This window comes from Mobula hypostoma, chromosome 21, assembly GCF_963921235.1.
Source record: "Mobula hypostoma chromosome 21, sMobHyp1.1, whole genome shotgun sequence".
NCBI lineage: Eukaryota > Metazoa > Chordata > Chondrichthyes > Myliobatiformes > Myliobatidae > Mobula > Mobula hypostoma.
This window is the reverse complement of record NC_086117.1, coordinates 41,031,196-41,059,004: the sequence shown is the minus strand read 5'-3', so window position 1 is coordinate 41,059,004 and position 27,809 is coordinate 41,031,196. Positions and strand designations below refer to the sequence as shown.

Sequence of the window (27,809 nt, the reverse complement as noted above, 5' to 3'; positions counted from 1 at the left end):
TCACATTACACATATGCCTTCTAGTTGTAAACCACTCACCCAGAAGAAACAAGACCCTATAAGTATATTTGTAGCCTGCTGCATTTCTCTCAAGTTCAAGCTTATTGTCATCTGACTACATGTGGACAGCCAAATGAAACAGTGTTCCTCTGAAACATGGTGTACTCACAACGAGTATCGCATACAGCACATAAACCAAAACATTATACTGTAAATAAGTTAGTAAAACAATTCAAACTGCCTGTAGTAAAGTGCAGCACAGTAAACAGCCCACTGTCTTAGTGGTGATACCTCTGTAGTGGTGGGGTATTACAGCCTGAGGGAAGAAGCTGTTACACAGTCCTGGCAGTTCTTGTCCTGATGCTTCTGTACCTCCTTCCTGGTGGTCGTGGGTCAAAGAGATTATGGGATGGGTGGTGGGGATCCTCAACAATGCTTTGGGCCCTTCATCTGCAACACTCCCAGTAAATATCACAAATGGGTGGAGGGAAGCCCTGATGATCTTCCGGGTAGTTTTTACTGTCCTCTTTGAGGATCTTGCGGTCCCAATGGCTTGCAGCTTCTGTGGCACATAATGAGGTGGTTAGGCAGGACACTCCCGGTGGTGCTCTTGGAGAAAGTTGCTAGGACGGCGATGGAGAGCCTTGCACGTCTCAATCTGCTCGCAAAGTGCAGATGCTGCTGTGCCTTCATGAGTGCTGAGGAGGTATTGTGGTCCAGGTTAGATCATCTATTGTATGCACAGCAAGGAACGCTGTGCACTTCACTCTCTCCACAGCAGAGCTATTGATGTGCAATAGAGAGTGGTAGACCTGTGCCTTCCTGAGGTCCACAGTCATCTTTTTTCTTGTATCCACGTTGAGACACAGGTTGTTGTTCTCGCACCATTTGATAAGCCCCTCAACCTCCTCTCTGTATACTGACTCATCATCGTTGCTCCTCAGGCCAACCACTGTAGTATCTACGAACCTGATGCAGTTTGAGCCGAACCTAGCCGTACAGTCGTGAGTCAGCAGTGTGAACAGCAGTGGAGTGAGCACGGAACTCCAGGGGGCACCAACTTGGACTGACTGGTCTGAAAGGGTCCACTGTAGCTGGAAGGTGGGATTTTATATGATCCACTACCAGCCACTCAGAGCACATCAGTGCCATTGGGCAGTAATCATTTAGGCCATTGCTGTCTTGGGCACCAGAATGATGGTGGCTGCCTTGAGGCCTGCAGGAACCGTGGACTGTTTCAGAGAGATATAAAGATGTCTGTTAAGACCTCTGTTAGCTGGGCCACAGTCTTCAACACTTGACCAAGTATGTTGTCTGGCCCTGCATGGGTTTATCCTGACTAGGGCCCTTCTCACCCCTGTTGCAGCCAGACAGGGTACCTGCTCCTCAGGAAAAGAAGGGGCTTTCCTTGATGTCACATCTTTCAGTTGGTCAAATCATGCATAGAAGGCATTCAGCCCATCAGGAAGGGCGGAGTCCCTGTGGTTAATGCGCAGGGTGGACTTGTAATCAGTTATGGTTTGTATGCCTTGCCACACGTGCACGTCCCTGGTGTCACAAAGGTGTCTGTGGAATTTCTGTGCGTACTCGTGCTTTGCCTTCCTGATGACGTGGGAGAGCACAGCCCTTGCTGACTTCAGAGTCGTCCTGTCCATTGATCATAAGATCCTTTAGCAGTGCACGAACCTTTGCAGTCAGCTATGGCTTCTGGTTGCCCTGGCAGTGTAGTGTTTAGTTACAGTAACGCCTGCAGTGCACTTCCCCTGTCGCCACTCGGTGACCCACATATTCACCAATGTTGACATGATGATCGTAGGCAGCCACCTTCCTGAATGTGTTACACTCCGTGCTTTTGAGGCAGTCCTGTAGTGCTGAGTTGGCAGCTTCTGCCACGTCCTGATCGCTCTTTGAAACTGGTTTGACTCGTTTAATCAGAGGTCTGTTTGCAGGGATTAGCAAATGGATATGTGGTCTGAATGTCTGAAGTGAGCGGGGTGGGTAGCCTTGTAGGCTCCATGAACATTGGTATAAACTAGGTCTAATATATTCTCTCCTCTAGTTATGAAGTTGACATGCTGGTAGAACTGTGGCAGGATTATTTTTAAGTTGGCATGGTTGAAGTCACCAGCAGCAATGAAGCCACCATCGGGGTGAGTGGCTTTGAGGCTGTAGATTGCACTGTAGAGCTCCTGCAGCATTTCCCCAGCACAAGCACGGTGGGGTTGGGGGTGGGGGTAAGCAGCAATAATCACAATGGAAATGCACTCCCTCAGTAAGCAGAAGGGTTTCCTGACGAAGGGTCTCGGCCTGAAACGTCGACTGCACCTCTTCCTAGAGATGCTGCCTGGCCTGCTGTGTTCACCAGCAACTTTTATGTGTGTTGCTTAAATTTCCAGCATCTGCAGAATTCCTGTTGTTAGGGTTTCCACCTTACCACTGAAAACTTTACCTGCGTTGAGCAGTGGGCCATTACTACCAAGACATTCCCACAACAGTTTGTCTTGATGTAGACACACAGACCTCCTCCACAGGTCTTCTGGAGGTCAAGCATTTATGTCTACCCGAAAGGAGATTGCCTTCTATCTGGATGGCCGAGTCTGGAATGGTGTCTTGAAGCCACATCTCTATCAGGACGAGTGTGCAACAGTCCCTCATCTCCTGCTGGTTCAGGCACAGGTGCAGTAACAGCGTTTATTCTCCAGCGATTGGACATTAGCGAAAAGCATTGACAGGAGTGCTGGTCTGCAGGGATCTACTATAAGACTGACTTTAATATCGGCGTGCATACTGTTCTGAGTGCACTGCTTTTGACCCTGAGTACCTGTAGGGTTCAGCGGTGCGGAGTGGGAGCCTGGATAGTCCATAACTGCGTGGCACATTAATTATTCTGCTCGCTACCAAAGTTCACTTGCAGACTTTGGTGTTTTGAATGTTCAGCAGTGTTTTTTCAGTTGTAGGAAAGACTAACAAGACAAGAAATTTCATTGTTGGTTTGAGACGGAGTGGTTGCTGTGTCCATCACTCCGCCATCTTGTGATGTAATTTTGCCATAATTTTGTGATTTAATTTTGTCTTTTTTTAACATGTGAATATCAGAAATGTAATTGTGTGATTCATGCTATTCCATACAATTCAGCCTGGTGTAAGTTTCATGTGCTGGTTCAGAGAGGATTCAGGTGAAATGAGTCTTGATTTTTATTTTGTTTACAACAGCAGCAGCTAACATTGGGTTAAGCTGTGCTGCTTTAGGTAGATTATGGGTGTATGGAGGGTTCCAGGTTTTCAGAGCTCTCCATTCACCACAGCTGCTCTGTTTAGTTGGGTTTGCAGTATGTCTGGGGAACCAGGGGTGTCTCATTCCTCTCTGAGATTTAGGAGAGGTGATGGCCACCAGATGCAGGTAGTAACTATTTGCCATGAGGGATTTTGTGGTGGCCTTGCTATGTTGCAGCTCTGGTTTGGGTAGCTCAGTCAGATCTCAAGGCAAGCAAGCCTGCGACTCCACGAAGTGGGTAAGAGGGGCTCAGGTGTGTGTCTGTATCCCAAAGAGCATACAGGAAGCTATTTTGTTGGAGTAGTGTTTACAGATGGTGCTAGAGAACTGGTAGAAAGGTAACTTTTTCTTAATCTGGGGAGAGTTAAAGTCCAATTTACTCTCAGGCATTGTTGTCTGTATTTGAGTGATAGAGAGAGAAGGGAAGAGGAGTAAGGAGATGTGCAGATAGGGTGGGAAGTAGAGGTGGAAGAGGAAACTTCACCAGTGGAAACATTTCATTACATTGCTCCTACACACTTTTGAAAGGCACCTGCTCCTTACCAAAGTGTTTTGTCCAAAGTTGGTACAATACTTTATCTAGTTTTGGATTAGTTTTATTACTTATTTCTAGCATAACCGTTTTTGTGTTCTATACTTTTTAAAGAGGACTGGATCCATTTGTTTTATTAATCGCTTTGTCAGCCTTTCCTGCCATCATTGAAATTTAGTAACAATATCTCAGTTTTTGTCATTTTACTTCCCATTTAATATGGCACTGCACTTAATTAAAGGCATCAACAAAGCAATGGAGGGAGTCACATTGAATTGGGGAGCAGGGTGGCTGATTGTGGAATCTGCTGTTCCCAAGATGATGCCAATGAGATGCATGAAAAGAACTGCAATGCAAAGTACCAAGTTTGGGAAATCCTACAACTGACAAGACACGGCCTCTTTTAGTCACTAAGAATGTTAGAGCTCAACTAATTTTAACTTGGACATCAGTTTATCTTCTTTTGGCTGACACCTGGCCTCTCTTCTTTTCTAAAGAAAGAAAGGAATTGTTTCTTTGGAGCAGAAGGAAAGAGCTTCCTCTTCTGGGGCAGGTGTGACCTGTATAAAAGGGACGGGTTGCACTTGAATCCGAGAGGGACTAATATTCTTGCAGGCAGGTTTATTAGAGCTGTTGGGAGTGGTTTAAACTAATATGGCAGGGGAATGGGAATCAGTATGATAGAGTTAAGGATGAGCCATCAGGTTTACAAGTAGATGATGGGTGTAACATGAATGTAAGAAAGGATAAGCTAACAAATACAGACTGAGAAAAGAGTTAAATTGTATCACAAAGCAAAATTCAAAAGGGGCGAAGAATGCAGGACTGAAGATGCTGTATTTAAATGTGCATAGCATTCTGAATAAGATGGACAAACTCATGGCGCAGTTAGAGATTGGTCGGTATGACATTGTGGGCATCACTGAGTCGTGGCTGAAAGGCCATCAAACTTAACATGGGAACTTAACGTCAAAGGATATACTTTTGTATCAAAAGGACAATCAGGAAGGCATAGGTGGTGGTGTGGCTCTGTTGGTAAGAGATAGAATTACATCTTCAGAAAGAAGTGACATAGGGTCAGAGAATGTTGAATCTTTGTGGGTGGAGTTAAAAAACTGCAAGGGTAAAAAAAACATTATGGGAATCATATATAGGCCTCCAAATAGTAGCCAAGATGTGGGGTTGAGATTGCAAAAGGAGCTGGGAAAGGCATGTAATAAAGGCAATGATACATGTGTAATGGTGGACTTCAGTGTGCCAGGGGATTTGGAAAATCTAGCTGGTGTCAGATCATAAGAGAGGAATAGGTTGAATGCCTATGAGGTGGCTTTTTAGAGCAGCTTGAACCTAGTCGGAGGAAAGGTTATCTTAGATTGGGTGTTATGTAATAACCCAGATTTTATTAGGGAGCTTAATGTAAAGGAACCCTTAGGAGGCAGTGATCATAATATGATTGAATTCATACTGCAATTTGAGAGGGAGAAACATAAGTCACATGTATCAGTATTACAGTGGAATAAAAGGAATTACAGAGGCATGAAAGAGGAACTTGCCCAGGTGGATTGGAGGAGGATACTGGCGGGGATGACGGCAGAGCAGAGGTGGCTGAAGTTTCTGGGAATAGTTCACAAGGCGCAGGATAGGTGTGTCCCACAGAACAAGCTGTTCTCAAATGTCAGGGCTAGGCAACCGTGACTGTCAAGTGAAGTTAAGGACTGTATGAAAGCCAAGAAAGGGGATATAAGGTAGCAAAAGTGAGTGGTTAGTTGGACGATTGGGAAGCTTGTAAAATTCAACAAAAGGCAACTAAAAAAGGTATAAGAAGGGAAGGGATGAAATATGAGGGCAAACTAGCCAATAATATAAAGCAGGATACTAAATGTTTTTTTCAGTTATAGAAAGAATAAAAGGGAGGTGAGAGTTGATATTGGACCACTGGAAAATGATGCTGGTAAGGTAGTGATGGGGGACAAAGAAATGGGAGATGAACTTAATGTGTCTCTGCATCAGTGTTCACTGTAGAAGATACTAGCAGTGTGCCAGAGTTCTGAGAGTGTCAGGGAGCAGGAGTGAGTGCCATTGCTATTACAAAGGCAAAAGGGTTAGGCAAACTCAAAGGTTTTAAGGGTGGATAAGTCACCTGGACCAGTGGACTACATCCTAGAGTTCTAAGAGAGGTTGCTGAAGAGATAACAAATGCATTAGTCATGATCTTTCAAGAATCACTTGTTTCTGGCAAAGTCCAGGAGGACTGGAAGATTGCAAATGTCACTCCACTCTTGAAGAAGGGAGGAAGCGAAAAGATAAGTAATTATAGGCCAGTTAGTCTAAACTTGGTGGTTGGAAAAGTGCCGGAGTCTATTATTAAGAATGACGTTTCGGGGTACTTGGAGACAAATGATAAAATAAGTCAAAGTCAGCATGGTTTCTGTAAAGGGAAATCTTACATGACAAATCTGTTAGAGTTCTTCGAGGAAGTAACAAGCAGGGTGGACAAAGGAGAGGCAGTGGATGTAATTTACTTGGATTTTCAGAAGGTATTTGATAAGGTGTCACCCATGAGACTGCTTAACAAGATAAAATCCTGTGGCATTACAGGAAAGATACTGGATAGAACAATGGCTGACAGGCAGGAGGCAGCGAGTGGGAATAAAGGGGGCCTTTTCTGGTTGGCTGCCAGTGACTAGTGGTGTTCCTCAGGGATCAGTATTGGGACTGCTACTTTTCACAGTTTGTCAATGATTTGGATAATGAATTTGATGGCCTTGTGGCAAAGTTTGTGGATGATACAAAGATAGGTGGAGTGGTAGATAGTGCTGAGGAAGCAATGCAATTGTAGCAGGACTTAAATAAATTGGTAGAGTAGGCAAAAAAGTGACAGATGGAACACAGTGTTGGGAAATGTATGATAATGCATTTTGGTAAAAGGATAAATAGCGTAGGCTATTATTTAAATAGGGAGAAGTTTCAAACATCAGAGATGCAGAGGGTCTTGGGGGTCCTTGTGCATGACTTCCAGAAGGTTAATTTACAGTTCAAGCCTGTGGTAAAGAAGGCAAATGCAATGTTGGCATTTATTTCAAGGGGAATAGAATATAAAAGCAAGGAGATCATGTGGAGGCTTTATAAGACAGTAGTCAAGCTGCACTAGTTTTGGGCTCCATATCTCAAAGGATGTGTTGTCAGTGGAGAGAGTCCAGAGGAGGTTCACGAGGATGATTCAGGGAATGAAGGGATTAACATATGAAGAGCATTTGGCAGTTTTGAGCCTGTACTTGCTGGAATTTAGAAGAATGTTGGGGTGGGGTGGGGTGGTATCTCATTGAAATCTACTAAATGTTGAAAGGATTAGATAGGGTGGATGTGGAGAGGACATTTCATATAGTGGGTATATCCAGAACTGGAGGGTATAGACTCAGAATTGAGGGGTGACCTTTTAGAATAAAGAGTATTTTATTTAGCCAGAGAATTGTGAATCTGTGATGGAGATGGGTATGTTTATGGTGGAAGTTGATAGTTTCCTTATTGGTTGGGGCATCAAAGGATATGGCAAGAAGGCAGGTGTATGGGGTTGAGTGGGATCCGGGATCAACCATGATGGAATGGCAGAGCAGACTCGATGGCCTAATTCTGCTCCTATGTCTTACGGTCTTATTGCCTGCTACTGACACTCATTAGCTCTGCCCTCTTATCTCTATCTATCTATCTCTCTCTCTCTCTCTCTCTCTCTCTCTGTCTGTCTGTCTGTCTCTCTCTCTCTCTCTCTCTCTCTCTCTCACACACACATTCACACTCACTTACTCACACAGACAGTCTGCACTAGGCATGGGCTCTTTGCTACTTTCCGCTGCTTCCCTTTTATCCATACTATTACTTTCTATCCCTTTGCTTTGGCACATGCTACAGTTGCTGTCCCACTGCCTTTCATTGTTCTCATCCCTTTCCACACTCCTCTGATCAAGGCTGACCTGCTTCTACTGGTTTTGTGGTTAATGAGACCAATGTGGGATCAGCAGACTGTCTGACAGATGGGCATTGATGGCTGACTGGACAGCAGGGTAGTTTGTGAGGTAGTGTGCTTACTACTGCTACTTCAACCATTCTTCTGTGTACTCGATGCCAAGCTGAATGCTGACGCTCCACTTTGAGCAATCATGGACCAGAGATTTTCAGGAGTTAAACGGAATGATGGATTTCCTCAGGGAAACTCTGAGCACATCCTTAAACTTTTACCTCTGCCCAACTTGTACCTGCGATACAACACAGAGGAGAGTATTTGTGTCAGTAGTTTGGTGTTGACATGCCAACATTGCAGCAGGGGTCTCAGTACCCAGAACCTCCCCCCCCCCACCCCCAAGAGAGGGTGCTGACAAGGGTTCATTCGTGCATTTGTGCATCTTGCAGAAACAGTGTTGGCATTTAACAACACCTTAAGGTGCTTGTTGTAGGTGGTCAAGGTTTCAGTAGCAGACACTCACTAACCCCGGCATCTGGCACTTGGCCGCACGCTGACCCACTGGAAAATTGTAAAGCAGTGGCAGAATATAGGTAATGTGGATGTATGATGAAGGAGGAAGCGATCCATTTATGCCCACTGTTTATTGTTAACAAGCTCATCTTCCTTCCCCACCCATATGCTACTTTGAATGCCACCAGCTTTGATTTTCCTCATTAACCTTTTACCAAAGCAGGCTGGCTCTCTGTCGAGGGTGCAGGGCCCTCCTGTTGCTGCTCATCTCGAAATGGAGGTCAGACAGCTCGTGTCCATAATGACTGGACTGGACTGGCCAAACCTGAACAAAGTCTTTATTATCGTTCCAAATTCATGCTCAGTCAAAATATGCTGAATGTTAGATGAGAAAAAGGTTCAGACGCTTAATTTTCTGTCCCTGCAATTGAATAGGTAAAGAGGACAGCAGCATTTTGGCTTTTAGTTTATTTTTTATAGTTTTAAGAAGTCATTCAGGTCACAGACTTATTGCAGTGGAGCATTCCTCTTCTGAGCAGCAGCGACGCAGGTTCTTGACCTGAAAATTAGAATTATCCTTTTCCTTTTTCAGATGCTGCTTATCTTGCTGAATTCCTCCAGCAGCTTATTATTTAAATACTTACTGCCTGTTATGCTGCTGGCTTTTAGAGCAGCAATGAAGATCCTCCATCTCGGTCTGTCCATACAGTCACACACAGATAAAGAAAGATTCTTCATTGCTGTTTCCATAATCATTTTTTTTTACCCATCAGGTTGTTAACCCTTAGCTTTATTACTTAAATGCATTTCCCTTATCTGGGTGTTTAGACCGCATATTGATGTGTTAGTGATTTTGATGCCAGTATAAAGAGTGAAAAGGAGCCTTCACTGATAGGAAACAAAGTCACAGTCTCTCCAATTGATTAGTAGAATGTAAAGCAATTTGTTGGCTGTGTACTGAGTTTTTATCTGAGGTGGGCATGACAGAGCTGACTTCCAATAAATCGATGCCAACTTAATGCCTCTTGCTTTCATGGAAGTTTTGGTTAAGCCATTTTTTTTTGCAATCTGTTCATGTTCCATCAAGCAAAAGTGAGTTAGTGATCATTTCACCTTCAGGTAATGGAGGAGGGGGAGAAGTGAGTGATCATTAATTTTACGTTTCTGCAGCTGTGCTTTTTTAGATGGTTGTTTTCTCTAAGTGGCTGAGCTATTATCCAATTTGGAAAGAAAATCATGCTGCATTTCAGCAGTTGTGGTATCTGATCTTTTTATTGCTATCGATGAAATATACTTAAATACTCTTTGTGTGCAAAGACATTAGGAACCATAATAAAGACCAACTTCAAGTTTGACAGTCCATCCAGTCGTTATGGAAATGTGCTGTCTGACTTCCTTTTCAAGATGAGCAGCAACAGGAGGTCCCTGACCTATTGACAGAGGGCCAACCTGCTCTGGTAAAGGCTGGTGGTATAAGAGGTAGTATATGGACAGGGAAGGTAGGTGAGCTTTCCAGCAAGAAGCACTGGGAATAAATGGATCTTTTACTAGCTGACAAGATGTAATGAAATGCAAGATGTGTCACAGGGATTTGTGCTGAAGATACACTTGCTAAATTTGCTGATGGCACAAGTATAGGCAGGAAATTAACTTGTGTGACGAGAATACACATAGATGTTAGCTGTCCTGTGAGATCAGCAGTTGGTCTGCCACCTGTCCTCAGGGGAAGGAGAGATAAGGAACAATGAAACAGCATCTGGAGATGTGTAATGAAGGGACGGGACAGAGAGCTGTCTAGAGCAGCTCCCCCTTTGAACCCTGAACTGTTTGAAGTGATAGACAGGCGATCTGGAGATGTGTAATGAAGGGACGGGAGAGAGAGCTGTCTGGAGCGGCTCCCCCTTTGAACCCTGAACTGTTTGAAGTGATGGACAGGCGATACCCAAGCAGGGGGATAAAAAGGGACAGGTTCGCTAAGGCAGGACACACACGACACCCAAGGTAACGAGACCCTGGAAGCGGTGCGCCTCTCACGAGTCGGTGGGAAGTACAAGACCTTAAACGCACAGGGTGGAAAGGTATGATCAGCGGGAACCCAGTGTGTGTCCACCCTCGCTTGGGTGCCGGGTTCACTGCAGAGGATCGACCGCATCTGGAGGAGGGGTCACAGTCGGTGACCTCAGGTGACATCACAAAGGACCCACCCGAAAGCTGCTTGTGAGCAATATCGCCGGTCTGTGAGTGGAAGCCATTTCTGAATGATCGGTCGTTTTCTCTCCCTCCCCCCACGTTGTCCATCGCCATGGCAACGATTACTGCGAACTGAACTAGTAAATCGAACTGGACTTTTGTGTCACTTTGAAATTGGTCATTTACCCCTAGACAACGATAGAGCTTGATTGATGCTGTTATCTTAATTCTGTGCACGTGTGTTTATCATTGCTGAACTGTTGCATTTATTATCCTTTCGATTACTGTGTTGCTTGTTTCTTTAATAAAACTTTCTTAGTTCTAGTAATCCAGACTCCAACTGAGTGATCCATTTCTGCTGGTTTGGCAACCCAGTTACAGGGTACGTAACACTTGCGAATGAGCTGTAGTGGAATATATTGATTGAGAGAGTGGGGAGTATACTAGTATACTATGCGGGTTTGTGAATTGTCAATTTTAGCAGAAAGAAATAAAATGAAAGCATATTGTCTAAATGGTGCAAGTTACAGAGGCCGTGAGATATGGGTGCAGTGTTGTATGGTTTGCAATATGCAAATATTGCAGGAGCTTGGAGAAACCTACAGAATGTTCTGGTTTATTGTAAGAGGAAATTAATGCAAAAGTAGAAGGGCTGTGTTTCTGTATTAGCTTTATAGGCAGTCCCTCAGGATGAAAGATGACTTGCTGTGAGCTGTGAAACACGCCTGCTCATGAATTCTTTAATGTGATGTGACTGTTGTACGTCTGGACGAGGAGAGACATAATAAGCAAAAAGCAAACTGCTGGTGGAACTCAGTGGCTTGACCAGCATCTGTGGGGTGGGGGAGGCGTCAACAGTTCCTTTCCCGCCACAGATGCTGCTTGACCTGCTGAGTTTTTTCTGCTGTTGATAGTAAGGTCTTGCAAGGCAGTCCAAGAGGCCTGGAAACTACACAGATTTGATACGCACATTCCTGAGCTTACCCACTTCTTTTCCCTCAGCCTCTACCCAACTTCTTTGCCCCCTCATTTCTACTTAGCTCTTCCCCGCCCGTCTCCCAGTCCTGACCTCTCCTCACTCTCGAGCTGTTTGCTCGCTCCAAGAATGAGGCAGTTCTCCCATCACTGCCTCTTTTCCTCTTCAGTGTCACTCCCTGATTGTCAGTTCCATCCCCTGCAGTGATGCCAGGTGGAAGTCAGCAGTCTACTCAAGTGCCCAGGGAATCTTCAGCTTCTCCTCACAGTGAAGTCTGATGTGACTGGTGGCCGTCTCCTAATGCACTGCAGGTGGGGGAGGTCCTGGCTTCCAGGTGGCACAGTGTCTGATACCTTGTGATGTTGAGTGAGCAACTCACTCATGGAGAATATAAACACCTGAACATGAAAGGGAGATCTGAATTGGAGGGGGAATAGTGGAGCCATGATTTCCCTTCTGGATATAGATTCATCCTTCATAAAGCAGGATTTTGTCCCTTGGTTGTTGTCATCAATCAGCATCAACAGTGAGCTTAACCTCTGGCACTGACCTAAAGTCTGCAGACACTTAGCTTTCCCTAAATTATTTGACCATTCCAATTTCTGTCCTGCTTTCTTTTCTTCTCCTTTGAAGTTATCCAAGTTCAGCTGATCCCCTGTACCCTTACTGACCCTATGTTCAGAAACACTTATTGGCTCTGGTTTTCAGTCCATCTGTGGCTTCACCGCAATCTATTATGTAGGACACCGGAGATCACACCTGTACAGTGTGGCCTTTACTTAAGAAAAGATTTTATGCAGTGTAAGCAGTTCAAACTTCTATTTGGAATATATGGGTTGCATCGTGAGGAATTGTTAGACAGACTGTGTGTGTTTTTATTGGGGTTTAGAAGAGTGAGGGAGATTTGACTGAGATAAATAACAGCTGGAGGGACCTTGGCATGGTGTACGTTGATGTGTTTCTTCTTATGAGAGAATCTAGAGCTGGAGGCAGTGTTTGAAAATGCAGGATTGTTAAGAGATGAGGTGTCATTCATAAAAATTGGAACTGTTTGGAACTCTGCTTCCACTCTTTGAGCAAGGTTGTGGAAGCATGTCAGAGAGAGGTTGAGAGGTCACTGCGATTGACAGGAATGCAGAGCTGAAGTTACAATCAGGTTTCACCAAATGGAGTACGGCTGAGTGCTCTGTTCCTGCTCCTAATTGATATGCTCATATGGTTTAGCCATTAGTCTTACTGCTGCCATGCCATTGTGAATTAGTGGTTTCAGATGTCCCTTTTTTCTTGTATTTGTCATTCCACCCTGCAACATCATTTCCCTCGAACCACAGAAATGATCAAGTTCTCACTGGATCACTGGAATAAGAATGGGTGTATTGATTCCAGTGGCAATGTTTGCTCATACGATACAACAATGTTCTTCTGTTCTCCGTCTATATAGATCAATAACAATTCAATATCTATTCTTCTCCCAGCTGTAGATGTAACATCCTAAAACAAGGCAGCATTTTTCTCTGAGCAAAGACTTCCTTTCATCATTCTTGTAAGTTTTAGAATGAGTTCTTGCTGTCTTGCTAAATCTTAGTGATGACCCCATAGTGCAAAACGATGACTCTTTTCAAAGTTCAAAGTACATTTATTATCAAATTATTTATACGCTATACTACCTTGAGATTTGTCGTCTTGCAGGCAGCGACAAAACAGAAGCACAATAGAATCCATTTTTAAAAATATGCACAGCAAAGACTGTTAAAGACCCAAGGTGCAAAAAAAAAGAACAGATTGTGCAAACAATAAAAAAAGTAAGCAAATAACACCCAGAACATTAACAGTCCACAACCATGAAACCAGTTCAATGCTGAGGCGAGTGAAGCCAGTTAAGGAGTCCGATGGCTGCAGGTCAGATCCATGGAGCCAGTTCATCATTGAGACTCGTGCCGATAGTTGCAGACCACAACTGCAGTCAGTTCAGTGCTGAAGCGAGTAAACCTCGTGGAGCAGTGAGCTGAACAGCGGTTCATCCTTCGCCCTCGACCTTGACGTCTTGCTCAAATCGTGCAAATAGTTTAAAAAAAAACACACATGGATTATGAACTACAGAGTCCTTGAAAGTGAGTCCGCAGCTGCGGAGTCTGGGCAGTGCTGAGGCCAGTGAAGCTTGTCCAGGAGTCCGATGGCTGCAGGGCAACATCTGCTCCCAAACCTGGCAGCCTGGGACCTCCTGCCTGACGGTAATAGCGAGAAGAGAGGGAGCCAAACACGTGTTCATCTTCTGCCTTTAGGCCCCGACCCAGCAATAGCCGTACCTGCACTCCGGAGCATCTCGTTCACTGAATCCCCCAGGAGACCACAGAAGCACCAGATTGCTTAGTCAGTTCAAAGAGCACCCTTAAAAGGAAAATTACAGGCTGCAGACTGTAGCATCGCAGTTCAGAAGTATATCTACTATAGTAACTGGTAGTTATGTGAGCTGTTGATTACTTGTGCCATCTTGCTCCTTTTTGTGTGTTCTTCAGTTTATAATACAATCACCCTACTGTGCAGGATGATCCCTTCAGGAGATATATTCCTCCATCTACTGTCTTATTGACTATATGGCATATTGGTTGAGGGGTTGGTGGGGTGGTTCCTCACTTCATTTATGAGCTGAGTGCAACTCAAATGCTTTCCCTGATGTTAGTGACTGTGTTGCTCCATTACATTGTGCTTTCTATTACTTAATGACATGCATTATTCATAGTTTATTCTATTATGTGCTTTCTCATAATAAGATTATCTTTTATTACAAAATGATGTAGTTTCAGTTTTTATGTAACCAACAAAATGATATCATGAGACAGTCTATTTTGCTAGCAGGATGTATCTGCATGATGTAGGTGCATCTTGTGATTTTCTTCAGTAATGTATCTAATGTGCTAATTGAGGAACACAGAGTGCTTATTTTCAGATCATCTATCCATCCAGATCTAGTAATCCCACTCTAGCAGTATCCAGCTGTTTTTAAGGGTTTACGTTTATGCTTTGGCTGTCACATATTGACCATGACCTGACATCAGTCCTAAAGGTGTCTTTTATTTATTTCATTTCGAGGTCCCTGAACAAAAAGATTGAAAGGCTAAGCAAGAAGGGACTAATATTCTGAGTTGTGTAGATTTCAATGCAAGGAGTACTGTAGGAAAGGTGATTGAATGTGCGGCATGGATCAGAAAGTAGAATTATGACATTGTAGCAATTAGTGAGACTTGGTTGTAGGAGGGGCAGGACTGGCAGCTCAGTTTTCCAGGGTTCCGTTGTTTCAGATATGATAGAGTGGGAGGGGTTAAAGGTGGAGGGGTGAAGTTACTAGTCAGGGAAAATGTCACAGCAATCCTTGGACAGGTCAGGCTAAAGAGCTTGTCCACTGAGGTTAATGGGTGGAATCCAGGAATGAGAAAAGCGTGACCACATTAATGGGATTATACTATAGACTACCCAGTAGGCAGTGGGATTTAGAGAAGCAAATTTACACAGAGATTACAGACTGTTGCAAGAAAGGTAAGCTTGTAATAGGGGATTTTTTTTTTAGCTTTCTCATATTGATTGGGACTCCTATACTGTAAAAGAGCTGGGTGCTTACTCAGACCCATCTTTTTTTCCAGTCCTATTGAAGAGTCTTGTCCCAAAAATGTATTCTTTTCCATAGATGCTGCATAACCTGCTGAGTTCCTCCAGCATTTTGTGTGTGTTGCTTGGATGGGGAAGAGTTTATTAAATGTGTTCAGGAAAGTTTCCTTAATCAATGCATAGAGGTCCCAACCAGAGGCAGTACAATTCTGGATCTCCTAGTAGGGAATGCGACAGGGCAGATGATAGAAGTTTGCATAGGGGAACACTTTGCATCTAGTGATCATAATGCCATTAATTTCAATATCATTATGGAGGAGGATAGGTCCTGTCCTCAGGTTGAGATTCTAAATTGGAGAAAGGCCAATTTTGATGGTATCAGAAAGGATTTGGCAATTGTGCATTGAGCCAGGTTGTTTTCAGGCAAAGGTATGCTTGGTAGGTGGGAGGCCTTCAAAAGTGACATTTTGAGAATATGGAGTTTCTATTTTCCTGTAGGAATAAAAGGAAAGGATAACAGATTTAAGGAACCTTGATTTTTGAGAGATATTGAGGTCCTGGTTAAGAAGAAGGAGGTACATAGCAGGTATAGGCTTAACAGTTGGAGAGGGTTTTTTTTCATGAAATTCTTTCTCCAAACATATCTTTGCTCATTGCGACCAAAAAGTTCTATTCAAAAGGTTCAAAAGAACATCTAAACAAGCCTGATGCATTTTGAAAACAAGTCCTGTGGACTGATGAAGTTAAAATAGAACTTTTTGGCTGCAATGAGCAAAGGTATGTTTGGAGAAAAGGGGGTGCAGAATTTCATGAAAAGAACTCCTCTTCAACTGTTAAGCACAGGGGTGGATTGATCATGCTTTGGGCTTGTGTTGCAGCCAGTGGCACGGGGAACATTTACTGGTAGAGGGAAGAATGAATTCAATTAAATACCGGCAAATTCTGGAAGCAAACATCATGCCATCTGTAAAAAAGCCAAAGATGAAAAGAGGATGGCTTCTACAACAGGATAATCAACCTAAACACACCTCAAAATCCACAATGGACTACCTCAAGAGGCGCAAGCTGAAGGTTTTGCCATGGCCCTCACAGTCCCCTGACCTAAACATCATCGAGAATCTGTGGATAGACCTCAAAAGAGCAGTACATGCAAGATGGCCCAAGAATCTCACAGAACTAGAAGGCTTTTGCAAGGAACAATGGGTGAAAATCCCCCAAACAAGAATTGAAAGACTCTTAGCTGGCTACAAAAAGTGTTTATAAGCTGTGATACTTGCCAAAGGGGGTGTTACTAAGTACTGACCATGCAGGGTGCCCAAACTTTTGCTTCAAGTCCTTTCCTTTTTTGTTATTTTGAAACTGTAAAAGATGGAAATAAAAAAGTTTTCTTGCTTATAATATTAAAGAAATGTGTCATCTTTAACTTTATGCCTTTTGGAAATCAGTTTGTCTTTTACCCACTTAGCTATTCACAGTACCAGAAATTTTGACCAGGGATGCCCAAACTTTTGCATGCCACTGTATAAGATAATTAAGTAGTTTCCTAGTATGATAAGTTGGACTTTTGACCTCACAATCTACCTCATTATGATCTTGCACCTTGTTTACCTACACTGCATTTTCTCTGTAGCAGTTGCACTTTATAAAGCATTGTTACTGTTTTACCTTGTTCTACTTCAGCACACTGTGTCATGATTTGATCTGTATGAACAATATGCAAGCAAAACTTTACACTGTGTCTTGGTACAAGTGACAACAATAAACCAATTCCAATAGCTTCCAACATTTTTTTTGTGACAGATGTCAAGCTTGCTGCTTTTTGTCTCCCTTCGTTGAATAAAGCGATTACATCTGTGTTTTCCATTTAATTGGGACCTTTTCTTACTCCTGGGGAGTTTTGGAAAATGCACCAGTCATCTTCCCTGTGACCTAAGATCGTGGAGATCACTAAAAATGAACATGTCAGTGCATTATATACTTAACCAAACCTGATGTAAATTTTCTTTTTAGGTCCTGCCTTGTTACTGAATAGTGACGTCATTAAACAGCGCCTTGGATCAACTGCTTTTGACAGGTAAAGTCACTTCCTAACTGTGTGTCTGTCACACATCTGATGTGATCTTATTCTATTCAGTAGCATTTTCTTGTGGTTTGTTTACTCTGATTTTCTGTGGGATCATTTTGGGAAGGGGAAAATAATCTATAAGCACAATGTTTGGACTGTGACTCTCAATTGCATGAGATATTGGTTGCATACGGAGGTATCACTTGACCAAGTTCTTAAGGCAGTTAGCTTATTGGAAACTGAATGGGGGAGAAAACGCCAATTTAGTGATGATTCCATTGTGGGATTATTTGATTTTAATGGAAGCTTTGTGTTTCTTTGTAGTGATGTGGTATGACGTGGTTTCATTAAGAATTTGTTAATTTAAGGGCAGTTGAGTGAGAAAGTAAGCCAACAAAGGCAGATGATGAAGCTGTGAAACATCACTCATTATTTTAATTCGAGATGCTTCACCAGGACTGGAAAGAAAGATAGAAGATATCCAGTATAAAAAAGTGGAGTAGGAGCTTGCAGGTGACAAGTGGATCCAGGTGAGGTTAGGGCTGATGGGCGGAAGAGGGAATAGCATTAGAAGCTGGGAGAGGATAAGTAGAAGTGACAAAGGAATGAAAAATAGGGAATCTGATGTGAGAGGACAGTGAAGAACAGTGGATCTTAGTTCTTCCTTACCTAAATCTCAATAACATAACTGAGCAGTATAACAAACAAATAGCTAAGGTAAGGAGAGGTTCATCGAATGAAAGGTCACAAAAGGAAATTGTAGGAAAGTGTAGTAAGGTTTCCACTGTGTCATGAGAGCAATGATCATTAAGTGGTTAAAGCCCACTGAGTTGTAATCTGTGCTGGTTTTAAAAGATCAGTCCTTCCTTCTCTGCTCTTTTCCCATAACCCTGCTTATTATTTTCTCTCAATTGCCCTTGTTATTTCCTTTTGGAAGGCCTTGTTGCTCCACTTCTGTTACCCTAACGGGCAGTTTCAGATCATAATCAGTTAAAATAGTTCTTGCGTCACTCTGCATTTTTGTCTATCACTTTAAATCTGTGTCCACTGGTCCTTGTACTGCCTTCTGATGGGAACAGCGATTTTAGTAAATCCTTTTATCAAATCTGTCACGATCTTGTACATTGAAGCTATGAGACAGCAGTTCTACTAGTGCATAGTGATGTAGTTAGTAAAGCTGTTGCCCACAGTTCCAGTGATCCGGGTTCAGCTGCGACCTCGTATGCTGTCTGTGTGAGCTTGAATGGTCTCCCTGAGATTACATGGGTTTCCCTCAGCTGTTCTGCTTTCCTCACACATTGCAAAGGTGTGCAGGTTGGTAGTTCATTGCCCACTGTAAAATGCCCCTGCTGTGTGGGGCAGCGGCAGCGTCTGAAGGAAATGTGGAGAGATTAAAATAGCTATAGTAGAAATTCTGTTAAAAGAGGGTGCTTGATGACCAGTGCGGAATTGGTGGACTGAGGGATCTGTTTCTCTGCTGTACCTCTCCATAGCTCTCTTTCCATCAAATATCCTCTCAACCATTTCTGCAGCTGGAAAAATAACACCAACTTCCCCACTAAAGTAGCTAGAGTAGCTAAAATCCCTCATCTCCAGGTCTATGATTTGGTATGTGTTCTGAATTGATGCTTTCTTCCAGAGATTTTCCCAAGGAATCAGAAACCAAAAGATCATGACAGAGTCAAGCCCGAGCTGCCCAGTCCAACAAATGACAAGAAATGTTTAGCAGAGAAGCAATAATTTACTGAGAACATATTCTCACTGAGAACAGATAACTAAAGGTTAGAAAGAGAGGACTTAAGGGAATGGTGAAGTTTGGCAGGGGATGAGGCTAGGTGGTGTGATGGGATAGGTAATGAAAAGCTGCACGAGCCTCTGCAGTACATTTATTCACTCCTCAATCCTCAATCTCCAACTTCCTCCAGTCCAAACCCACCACAAGAGGATGAGTGGGTTATGGAACCACAAGAGGATTGTTAACAAGCTAAAGCATCATAGAAGTTCTTCTGAAAGACACTACTCACTAATTTTGTGCTACCTGCAGTATTTGCTCAGTTTCCTGATTTTATTAGAATATTTTTTGATCTGTCATGTTTCAATTCTGAAACTGAATCTCAACTAAGTTATCGGTGTGACCATCCAACAGTGCTGATACATTATTTTCTGCTTTTATTTCAGATTCACAGTAGGTAGATAATTATTTTCAAAGATATGATCATAGTAATGCGAAGCCCATTCTGGGTGATGCTAACCTGCATACATCAACAGCATGAAGGTTAGCAATCAGAAGACAGAACTTAAAAAGTAAAATATCTAGATCTAGAGGGAATAGAAGCACTTTACATTAGTACAGGAAACTTATCATCTGAAAGGTAGTGCAAAGAGATTCAATGACCTGGATTTTTCTTTAATGTATGTGGAAGCTTGGGGCTTTTGTGCAAGCATACAAGATTTGTGGGACTCCAAATGATCTGGAGGACTTTTCACCAATGACCTCCTGAGAGTGTTCTGACACTGAAGTCCTCATGGAGTCCAAAGTAGAGCATTAATTTCTTGAAATATTCCAGCAACTGTACTTTTGAAATTAGACCAGGGGGAGTGTCAGCAATCCATGTCACTTCCACAACAGGAATGGCTGAATGTTTAAATATTTATAATTGTCATGGAGATGCAGCACAAACACAGGCCTTTCAGCCCATTGAGTCCATATTGGCAATTAAAGATCCATTTTAACAATAAACCCAGGGGTTCCCATTCTGGAGTCCGTGGGCTCCTTGCTTAATGATATTGGTCCATGGCATGCAAAAGGTTGGGGACCGCTGCCTTAACCCATTATTCTCCCCACATACCCATCAACTTGCCCGTAATTTTAATTAATTTATTTGGAGATACAGTGCAGCGTAGGCCTCTTCAGCTGATGGAGCCACACCACCCCAGTAATCCCCAACAACCTTGATTTAACCCTAACCTAATCACAGGACAATGTACAATGACCACTTAACCTACAGAGAATCTTTGGTCTGTGGAAGCAAGCTAGGGCACCTGGGGAAAAGCCACGCATTCCACTGGGAGGATGTACAGAGACTCCTTATAGAAAATGTCAGAATTGAACTCTGAACTCCGATACCCCGAGCCCTAATAGCCCCATAGAGGTGCTAACCTCTATGCTGCCGTGACCAATTAGGTAACAACCAGCACATTTTTGGGATGTAGGAAGAAACCGGAGCAATGGTGGAAATCCACATGGTCCAGGGAGAACGCCGCACAGTCAATACTGGAGATCAGGATTCACCTAGAGTCATGGAGATGTGAGACAGCAACTCTACCAGATGTTTACTGTGCAGTTGAAGTATTTTCAATTTCTTTGCATAGTTTTATTCAATCATTTTTAAAATGATACAATTGATTTGAATGTGAATGGCAGATAAATGTTTGACAGCTGGCTAAGCTTGAAGTTGGTGCCTTAGCCAGCTGTTACGGTATTCTGTGTAGCATTTGGTCAAACTTTACCGTGTTTTGCCAGTAGCCCCTGTACGCTGCAGGGTGTCCTTGACAAGGCTGGAGCTTGGTTTATGAGGAATTTGTTCCTGAACAATCTGCCCAAAGGAATATTGGACCTGATGTGACATGGGGTGGGCTGAGCTATGGGTGAAGGCTGTTGACACAAGATTCTGGGAAAGCTGCAACTTTTAAAAGGAAATGGAATGTGAACTTCAAAAGGTGAAGCTTGCAGAGCAATAAGAGAAATAGCAGGGCAGCAGGATTAGTTTTAAAGAGTTTATGAAAACTTCCTTCTTTCAATAACAATTCCTCTTGCAGAATATCTTCATTCAGTACCCTGAGATTCTAGTGGTCTGTCACTTTAATTCTCCCTACCACTCTCCGTATGACCTATGGATTGATGGTCTCCTGCACTATTCCAACAAAACCCAGCATAAGGTTGGGGATCAGCCCCTTATCTTCCATCTGGGCACATGACAACCTTCCAGCCTCTATAGTAAATACAACAATTTCAGATAACTCATTTTCCCTGTATCGGAAATGCTCAGTTCCCCTGTGCATTATTCATCTGTAAAATTAATTGAATATTCCTCACTCCACAGACACTGTGTCTATCATTTCCTTTTTGGTTTCAAATTGGGTGGGATTAATCTATTAAAACCTGCACAAATTACAACCCAGTGGGTTTTTAATAATTTTATGATCATTGCTCTGATTATGATACTGTGGAAACCTTACTGCACTCTCCTACGATTCTCATTTGGGACTTTTCATTGGATGAGCCTTTCCTTATCTTAGCTATTTATTTGATATACTGCTCATCTATGTTATTGAGATCGCTGTTAGGTAAGGAAAAACCAAGATGCAGAATCAGAATCAGGTTATTATCACTGGTATGTGACGTGAAACTTGTTAACTTAAAAGCAGCAGTTCAGTGGAATATATAATATAGAAGAGAAAAAAAACACAAAATAAAATAATAATAAATAAATAAATTACAGTATACAAATGTTGAATAAATTAAAAATTGTGCAAAAAACAGAAATAATATATATTAAAAAAGTGAGGTAGTGTCCAAAGGTTCAATGTCCATTTAGGAATTGGATGGCATAGGGGAAGAAGCTGTTCCTGAATTGCTGAGTGTGTGCCTTCAGGCTTCTGTATCTCCTACCTGATGGTAACAGTGAGAAAAGGGCATGCCCTGGGCGCTGGGGTCCTTAATAATGGACGCTGCCTTTCTGAGACACTCCTGTATGCCCTCTTGTCACCACCTGAGATTCTACCAACAATGGTTGTATTGTCAGCAAATTTGTAGATGATATTTAAGCTATGCCTAGCCACACAGTCATGGGTGTATAGAGAGTAGAGCAGTGGGCTAAGTACGCATCCCTGACGTGCACTAGTGTTGATGGTTAGTGAGGAGGAGATGTTATCACTAATCTGCACAGATTGTGGTCTTCGATCCAATTGTAGAGGGAGATGCAGAGGCCCAGGTTCTGCAACTTCTGAATCAGGATTGTGGGAATGATGGTATTAAATGCTGAGCTATAGTCGATGAACAGCATCCAGACAGAGGTGTTTATGTTGTCAAGGTGGTCTAAAGCCGTGTGAAGAGCCATTGAGATTGAACCTGCTGTTGACCTATGGTGGCAATAGGCAAATTGCAATGGGTCCAGGTCCTTGCTGAGGCAGTAATTCATTCTAGTCATGCCCAACCTCTCATTGTCCTCTCCTATCAGATTCCCTTTTCTTCATCCCTTTACCACTTCCACCTATCATCTCCAAGCTTCTAATGCTATTCCCACTCTCCTCCCTCCTTCTGCCTATCGCCACTAACCTCACCTGGATCCACCTATCACCTGCCAGCTCTTACTCCATCTTTTTAAACTGGATACTTTTCATCTTTCTTTCCAGTCCTGATGAAGCATCTCAACCTGAAATGCTGACTGTCCACCTCCCTCCATCAATGTTGCCTGATGTGCTGAGTTCCTCCAGCACTTCGTGTGTTGCTCTAAGAGTCATCTGGTCTGTTGTGTTCAATCCTGGGAGGCGTAACACCATATGAATGGAGCAGATTGCTAAGTATAACAGTGAATCATGATGAAGTATTCTGCAATAGCTGCAGAAAATAGGGAGTCTTAAGAACTGGACCGAAATTCCTGCACACTTGATTATAACAACCGAGGGCAAACTCAGCAGATCCAGCAACATCTGTGGAGGCAAAATTATATGTCAATGTTTCTGGTCGAGACTGTGCTTTAGGACTGAAAGGGTAAGAGGAAAGATTGCTGGTATTTAACAGTATAAGGGATGGTGAGTTAGAGGCTGGTAGGTGATAGAACAGAAAGGTAAGGGAATGCTGAGCGAATGAAACCAGGTGGGAAGTAAGAATTCAAAGTTTGAAGTAAGTTTATTATCAAAGTACATATGTCACTATATACTACCCTGAGATTCATTTTCTCACAGACATACTCAATAAATATAATAACCATAAAAGAATCAATGAAAGATTGCACCAACAGAGTAGAGAACCAGTGTGCAAACGACAAATTGTGCAAAGACTAAAAGAAAAGTACAAAAAGAAATTATAATAAATAAACAATAAATATTGAGAATAAGAGATGAAGAGGCCTTGAAAGAGAGTCCATAGTTATGGGAACAGTTCAATGATGGGGCAAGTGAAGTTGAGTGAATTTATCCATCCGGCTCAGGAGCCTGATAGTTGAGGGGTAATAACTGTCTCTGAACATGGTGGTGTGAGTCCTGAGGCTCCTGAGGGTGTTTAGAGCTGGAAATAGGGAGGAGCTGAGGGCAATACAGAGGGACCTGAAAGCCAGGATCAGGGAGGCTAAAGACAGGTACAGGAGGAAGCTTGAGTGGAAACTCCAGCAGAACAACATGAGAGAGGTCTGGAGGGGGATGAGGACCATCACTGGGTTCCGGCAAACTAGCAACAGAGGAGCTGAAGGCAGTGTGGACAGGGCCAATGAACTTAACCTGTTCTTTAACAGATTTGACATTGTGGCCCCTGCCCATCCCACACATGAGCCATCTGTTGTCGGCCCCCCACCAACATATATTCCACTCTCCCCTCCTACCCCTCCTCACAGTCCCCCACCCTGCTCTCATGACTATACTCCTTCCCCACACGAAACCACCACGGTGGGCTTCACAGCTGAACAGGTGAGAAGACAGCTGAAACGTCTCAACCCAAGCAAGGCTGCAGGACCGGATGGTGTCAGTACCAGGGTGCTCAAAGCCTGTGCCCCTCAGCTATGTGGAGTACTTCGCCATGTATTCAACCTGAGCCTGAGGCGCCGGAGGGTTCCTGTACTGTGGAAGACGTCCTGCCTCGTCCCTGTGCCGAAGACACTGCGCTCCAGCGGCCTCAATGACTACAGACTGGTGGCATTGATCTCCCACATTATGAAGACCCTGGAGAGACTTGTTCTGGAGCTGCTCCAGCCTATGGTCAGGCCATGCTTAGATCCCCTCCAGTTCGCCTACCAGCCCCGACTAGGAGTTGAGGATGCCATCATCTACCTGCTGAACCGTGTCTACGCCCACCTGGACAAGCCAGCGAGCACTGTGAGGATCATGTTTTTTGACCTCTCCAGTGCGTTCAACACCATCCGCCCTGCTCTGCTGGGGGAGAAGCTGACAGCGATGCAGGTGGATGCTTCCCTGGTGTCATGAATTCTTGATTACCTGACTGGCAGACGACAGTACGTGTGCTTGCAACACTGTGTGTCCGACAGAGTGATCAGCAGCACTGGGGCTCCACAGGGGACTGTCTTGTCTCCCTTTCTCTTCACCATTTACACCTCGGACTTCAACTACTGCACAGAGTCTTGTCATCTTCAGAAGTTTTTGGATGACTCTGCCATAGTTGGATGCATCAGCAAGGGAGAGGAGGCTGAGTACAGGGCTACGGTAGGAAACTTTGTCACATGGTGTGAGCAGAGTTATCTGCAGCTTAATGTGAAAAAGACTAAGGAGCTGGTGGTAGACCTGAGGAGAGCTAAGGTACCGGTGACCCCTGTTTCCATCCAGGGGGTCAGTGTGGACATGGTGGAGGATTACAAATACCTGGGGATACGAATTGACAATAAACTGGACTGGTCAAAGAACACTGAGGCTGTCTACAAGAAGGGTCAGAGCCGTCTCTATTTCCTGAGGAGACTGAGGTCCTTTAACACCTGCCGGACGATGCTGAGGATGTTCTACGAGTCTGTGGTGGCCAGTGCTATCATGTTTGCTGTTGTGTGCTGGGGCAGCAGGCTGAGGGTAGCAGACACCAACAGAATCAACAAACTCATTCGTAAGGCCAGTGATGTTGTGGGGATGGAACTGGACTCTCTGACGGCGGTGTCTGAAAAGAGGATGCTGTCCAAGTTGCATGCCATCTTGGACAATGTCTCCCATCCACTACATAATGTACTGGTTGGGCATAGGAGTACATTCAGCCAGAGACTCATTGCACCGAGATGCAGCACAGAGCGTCATAGGAAGTCATTCCTGCCTGTGGCCATCAAACTTTACAACTCCTCCCTTGGAGGGTCAGACGCCCTGAGCCAATAGGCTGGTCCTGGATTTATTTCATAATTTCCTGGCATAATTTACCTATTACTATTTAACTACTTATGGTTCTATTACTATTTATTATTTATGGTGCAACTGTAACGAAAACCAATTTCCCCCGGGGTCAATAAAGTATGACTATGACTGTACCACCTTCCTGATGGTGGCAATGAGAAGAGAGCATGATCTGGGTGGTGGGTCCTTGATGATGGATGCTTCTTTCCTGCAAGAATGCTCCATGTAGATATGCTCAATGGTGGGAAGATTTTACCCATGATGGACTAGGCCATGTCCACGACTTTTGGTAGGATTTTCTGTTCAAGAGCATTAGTGTTTCCATACCAGGTTGTGATGCAGCCAGTCAATACACTCTCCACCACACATCTATAGAAATTTCTCAAAGTTTTAGATGTCATGTTGAATCTTCGCAAACTCCTAAGGAAGTAGAGGTGCTGTCTTGCTTTCTTTGCAATTGCACAAGTGCTGGGCCCAGGGCAGGTCCTCTGACAGGAATTTAAAATTGCTGACCTCTCCACCTTGGAACCTCATGATAAGGACTGGCTCATGGACCTTCAGTTTCCTCCTCCTGAGGTCAATAACCAGCTCCTTGATCTTGCTTACTTTGAGTACTAGGTTGTTGTTTGGCACCACTCAGTCAGATTTTTAGTCTCCCTCCTGTATGCTGATTCATCACCACATTTGATTTGGTCTATGACGGTGGTGTCATCCGCAAATATAAATGTGGCATTGGAGCTGAGCATAGCCTCACAGTCATAAGTGTAAAGTGAGTAGAGCAGGGGGCTAAGCACACAGCCTTGTGGTGCACCTGTGCTGATGGAGACCGTGGAGATATTGTTGCTAATCTGAACTGACTGGGGTCTGCAAGTGAGGAAATCGAGGATCCAATTGCACAAGGAGGCATTGAAGCCAAGATCTTGAAGCTTATTACTTAATTTTGAAGGGATGATACTATTGAATGCTGAGCTGTAGTTGATAAAGAGCATCTTGACGTATGCATCTTTGCTGTCCAGATGTTCCATATGTGAGAGAAGAGCCAATGAAAGTGCTTCTGCTGTGGCAGTAGGTAAATTGGAGCAGATCCATGTCACTTCTCAGGCAGGAGTTGCTATGTTTCATCACTATCCTCAAGCACTTCATCCCAGTGGATTTTGAATGCTACTAGACCAAAGTCATCAAGGCAGGTTACCATGTTCTTCTTGGGCACTGGTATAATTAACACCTGCTTAAAGCAGGTGGGTACCTCAGACTGCTGAAGCAAGAGGTTAAAAATCTCAGTGAACACTCCAGGCTGTTGATCAGTGCAGGTCTTTAGTATTCATCCAAGTACCTCTCTTGAAGGATGCTTGTATGTCGGCCTCAGAGGCCGAAATTTCAGGATCATCGAGGTATCACCTGGCTTTTCCCATCCCCACCCTCACCTCTGTACTGTGTATATTGACAAACATTTCTGTCCACCTCAGTTCTGATGAAGAATCTCAACACAAAATGTCAACTTGTACCTTCCACCTCCACAAATTCTGCTGGGCCCATTGAGTTCTTCCGGAGTTCTGTTTGTTATGTAAGATCCCAGCATTTCCAGTCTCATGTGTCGGTCACTTAATTGTGTTTGGTTTTTCTTTTAGTCACAACATAAATATTGCATTGTCACTCTCCTTCCACTGCTTGGAATATCTGGCTTTCCATTCTATTTCCCTCGCTCTCTTGTTCCCATTTCTATTGTCGTTTTTGTTCTGCAAATGGTTTCTCACGAGCTGTTTGTTTTCTCTTCTAAAAGACTGACTGAGGTGCTGTGGGCTTCAGCTGCTTTGTTTCTGAGATTTATTATACCTTTCTTGTCTTTGTAGTATCCATGAGTACCGGCTGTCAAGCTGGCTAGCACAACAGGAAGATATCCATCGAATAGTGTTGTACCAGTCAGACAGCAGCATGACTCCCTGGACCCAGCGCTGTATCAGACAGGCTGACTGCATTCTTATTGTTGGACTGGGAGAGCAGGAGCCAACTGTTGGAGAGGTGGGTCCAATATTGAAGTTCTTTTAAAATACATTCAATCATGCACCTGCCCGCTTTCTGTTGTTTAGTTCTGAATATCAATAGATTTTTGTTTGTCCTAGGGTAGAAGGACATTTGATGCGATGAGGGTGAATGATAGTTTTAAATTGGTCCTTAATAAAACATTCTGTCACATTACCACTCTAACTGGAGAGGTTTTGTTTCCTTTACTGCCTGCTGACTTTTGTCTTTTCCACACAGTTTATCAACTGAATGGTGATAACTAATATACAGAGGAATTACTGCACCTGTCAGGCAGTACTGTGACTTGCTATGAAACAGTTCAAAAGTAATGAGAAGCAGCCATTCTGCCCCTTGTTTCTGCTCCCCTTCTACTACCTCAATGCACTAATGTGATGAAATAATTTTTATGGATGGCATGCTGTATCTCAGTACAGATGATAATAATAAACCAATTTTCCAATCAATACAGTGATGGCGATCTATTCAGGGTTGCGTGCCACAGTGGCCTGTGGCTGCAAGTGAGGGACTAGTTCCACCTTTTCTAGGCTTCAGACTCGCATGGGAGCAAGTCAGTGATGCTTC

General features: G+C 43.6%; 1 protein-coding gene across 2 annotated transcripts in view; it reads left to right on the top strand.

The window, feature by feature from the left end:
* Positions 1 to 27,809, top strand: part of pnpla7b (patatin-like phospholipase domain containing 7b) — a 334,759-nt gene that overhangs the window by 182,680 nt on the left and 124,270 nt on the right. For both annotated transcript variants that reach the window (XM_063073811.1, XM_063073810.1), the window contains exons 23-24: positions 17,054 to 17,117; positions 27,056 to 27,224. In XM_063073811.1, the coding sequence (XP_062929881.1) occupies positions 17,054 to 17,117; positions 27,056 to 27,224 (233 nt within the window). The remainder of the gene's footprint in view (positions 1 to 17,053; positions 17,118 to 27,055; positions 27,225 to 27,809) is intronic.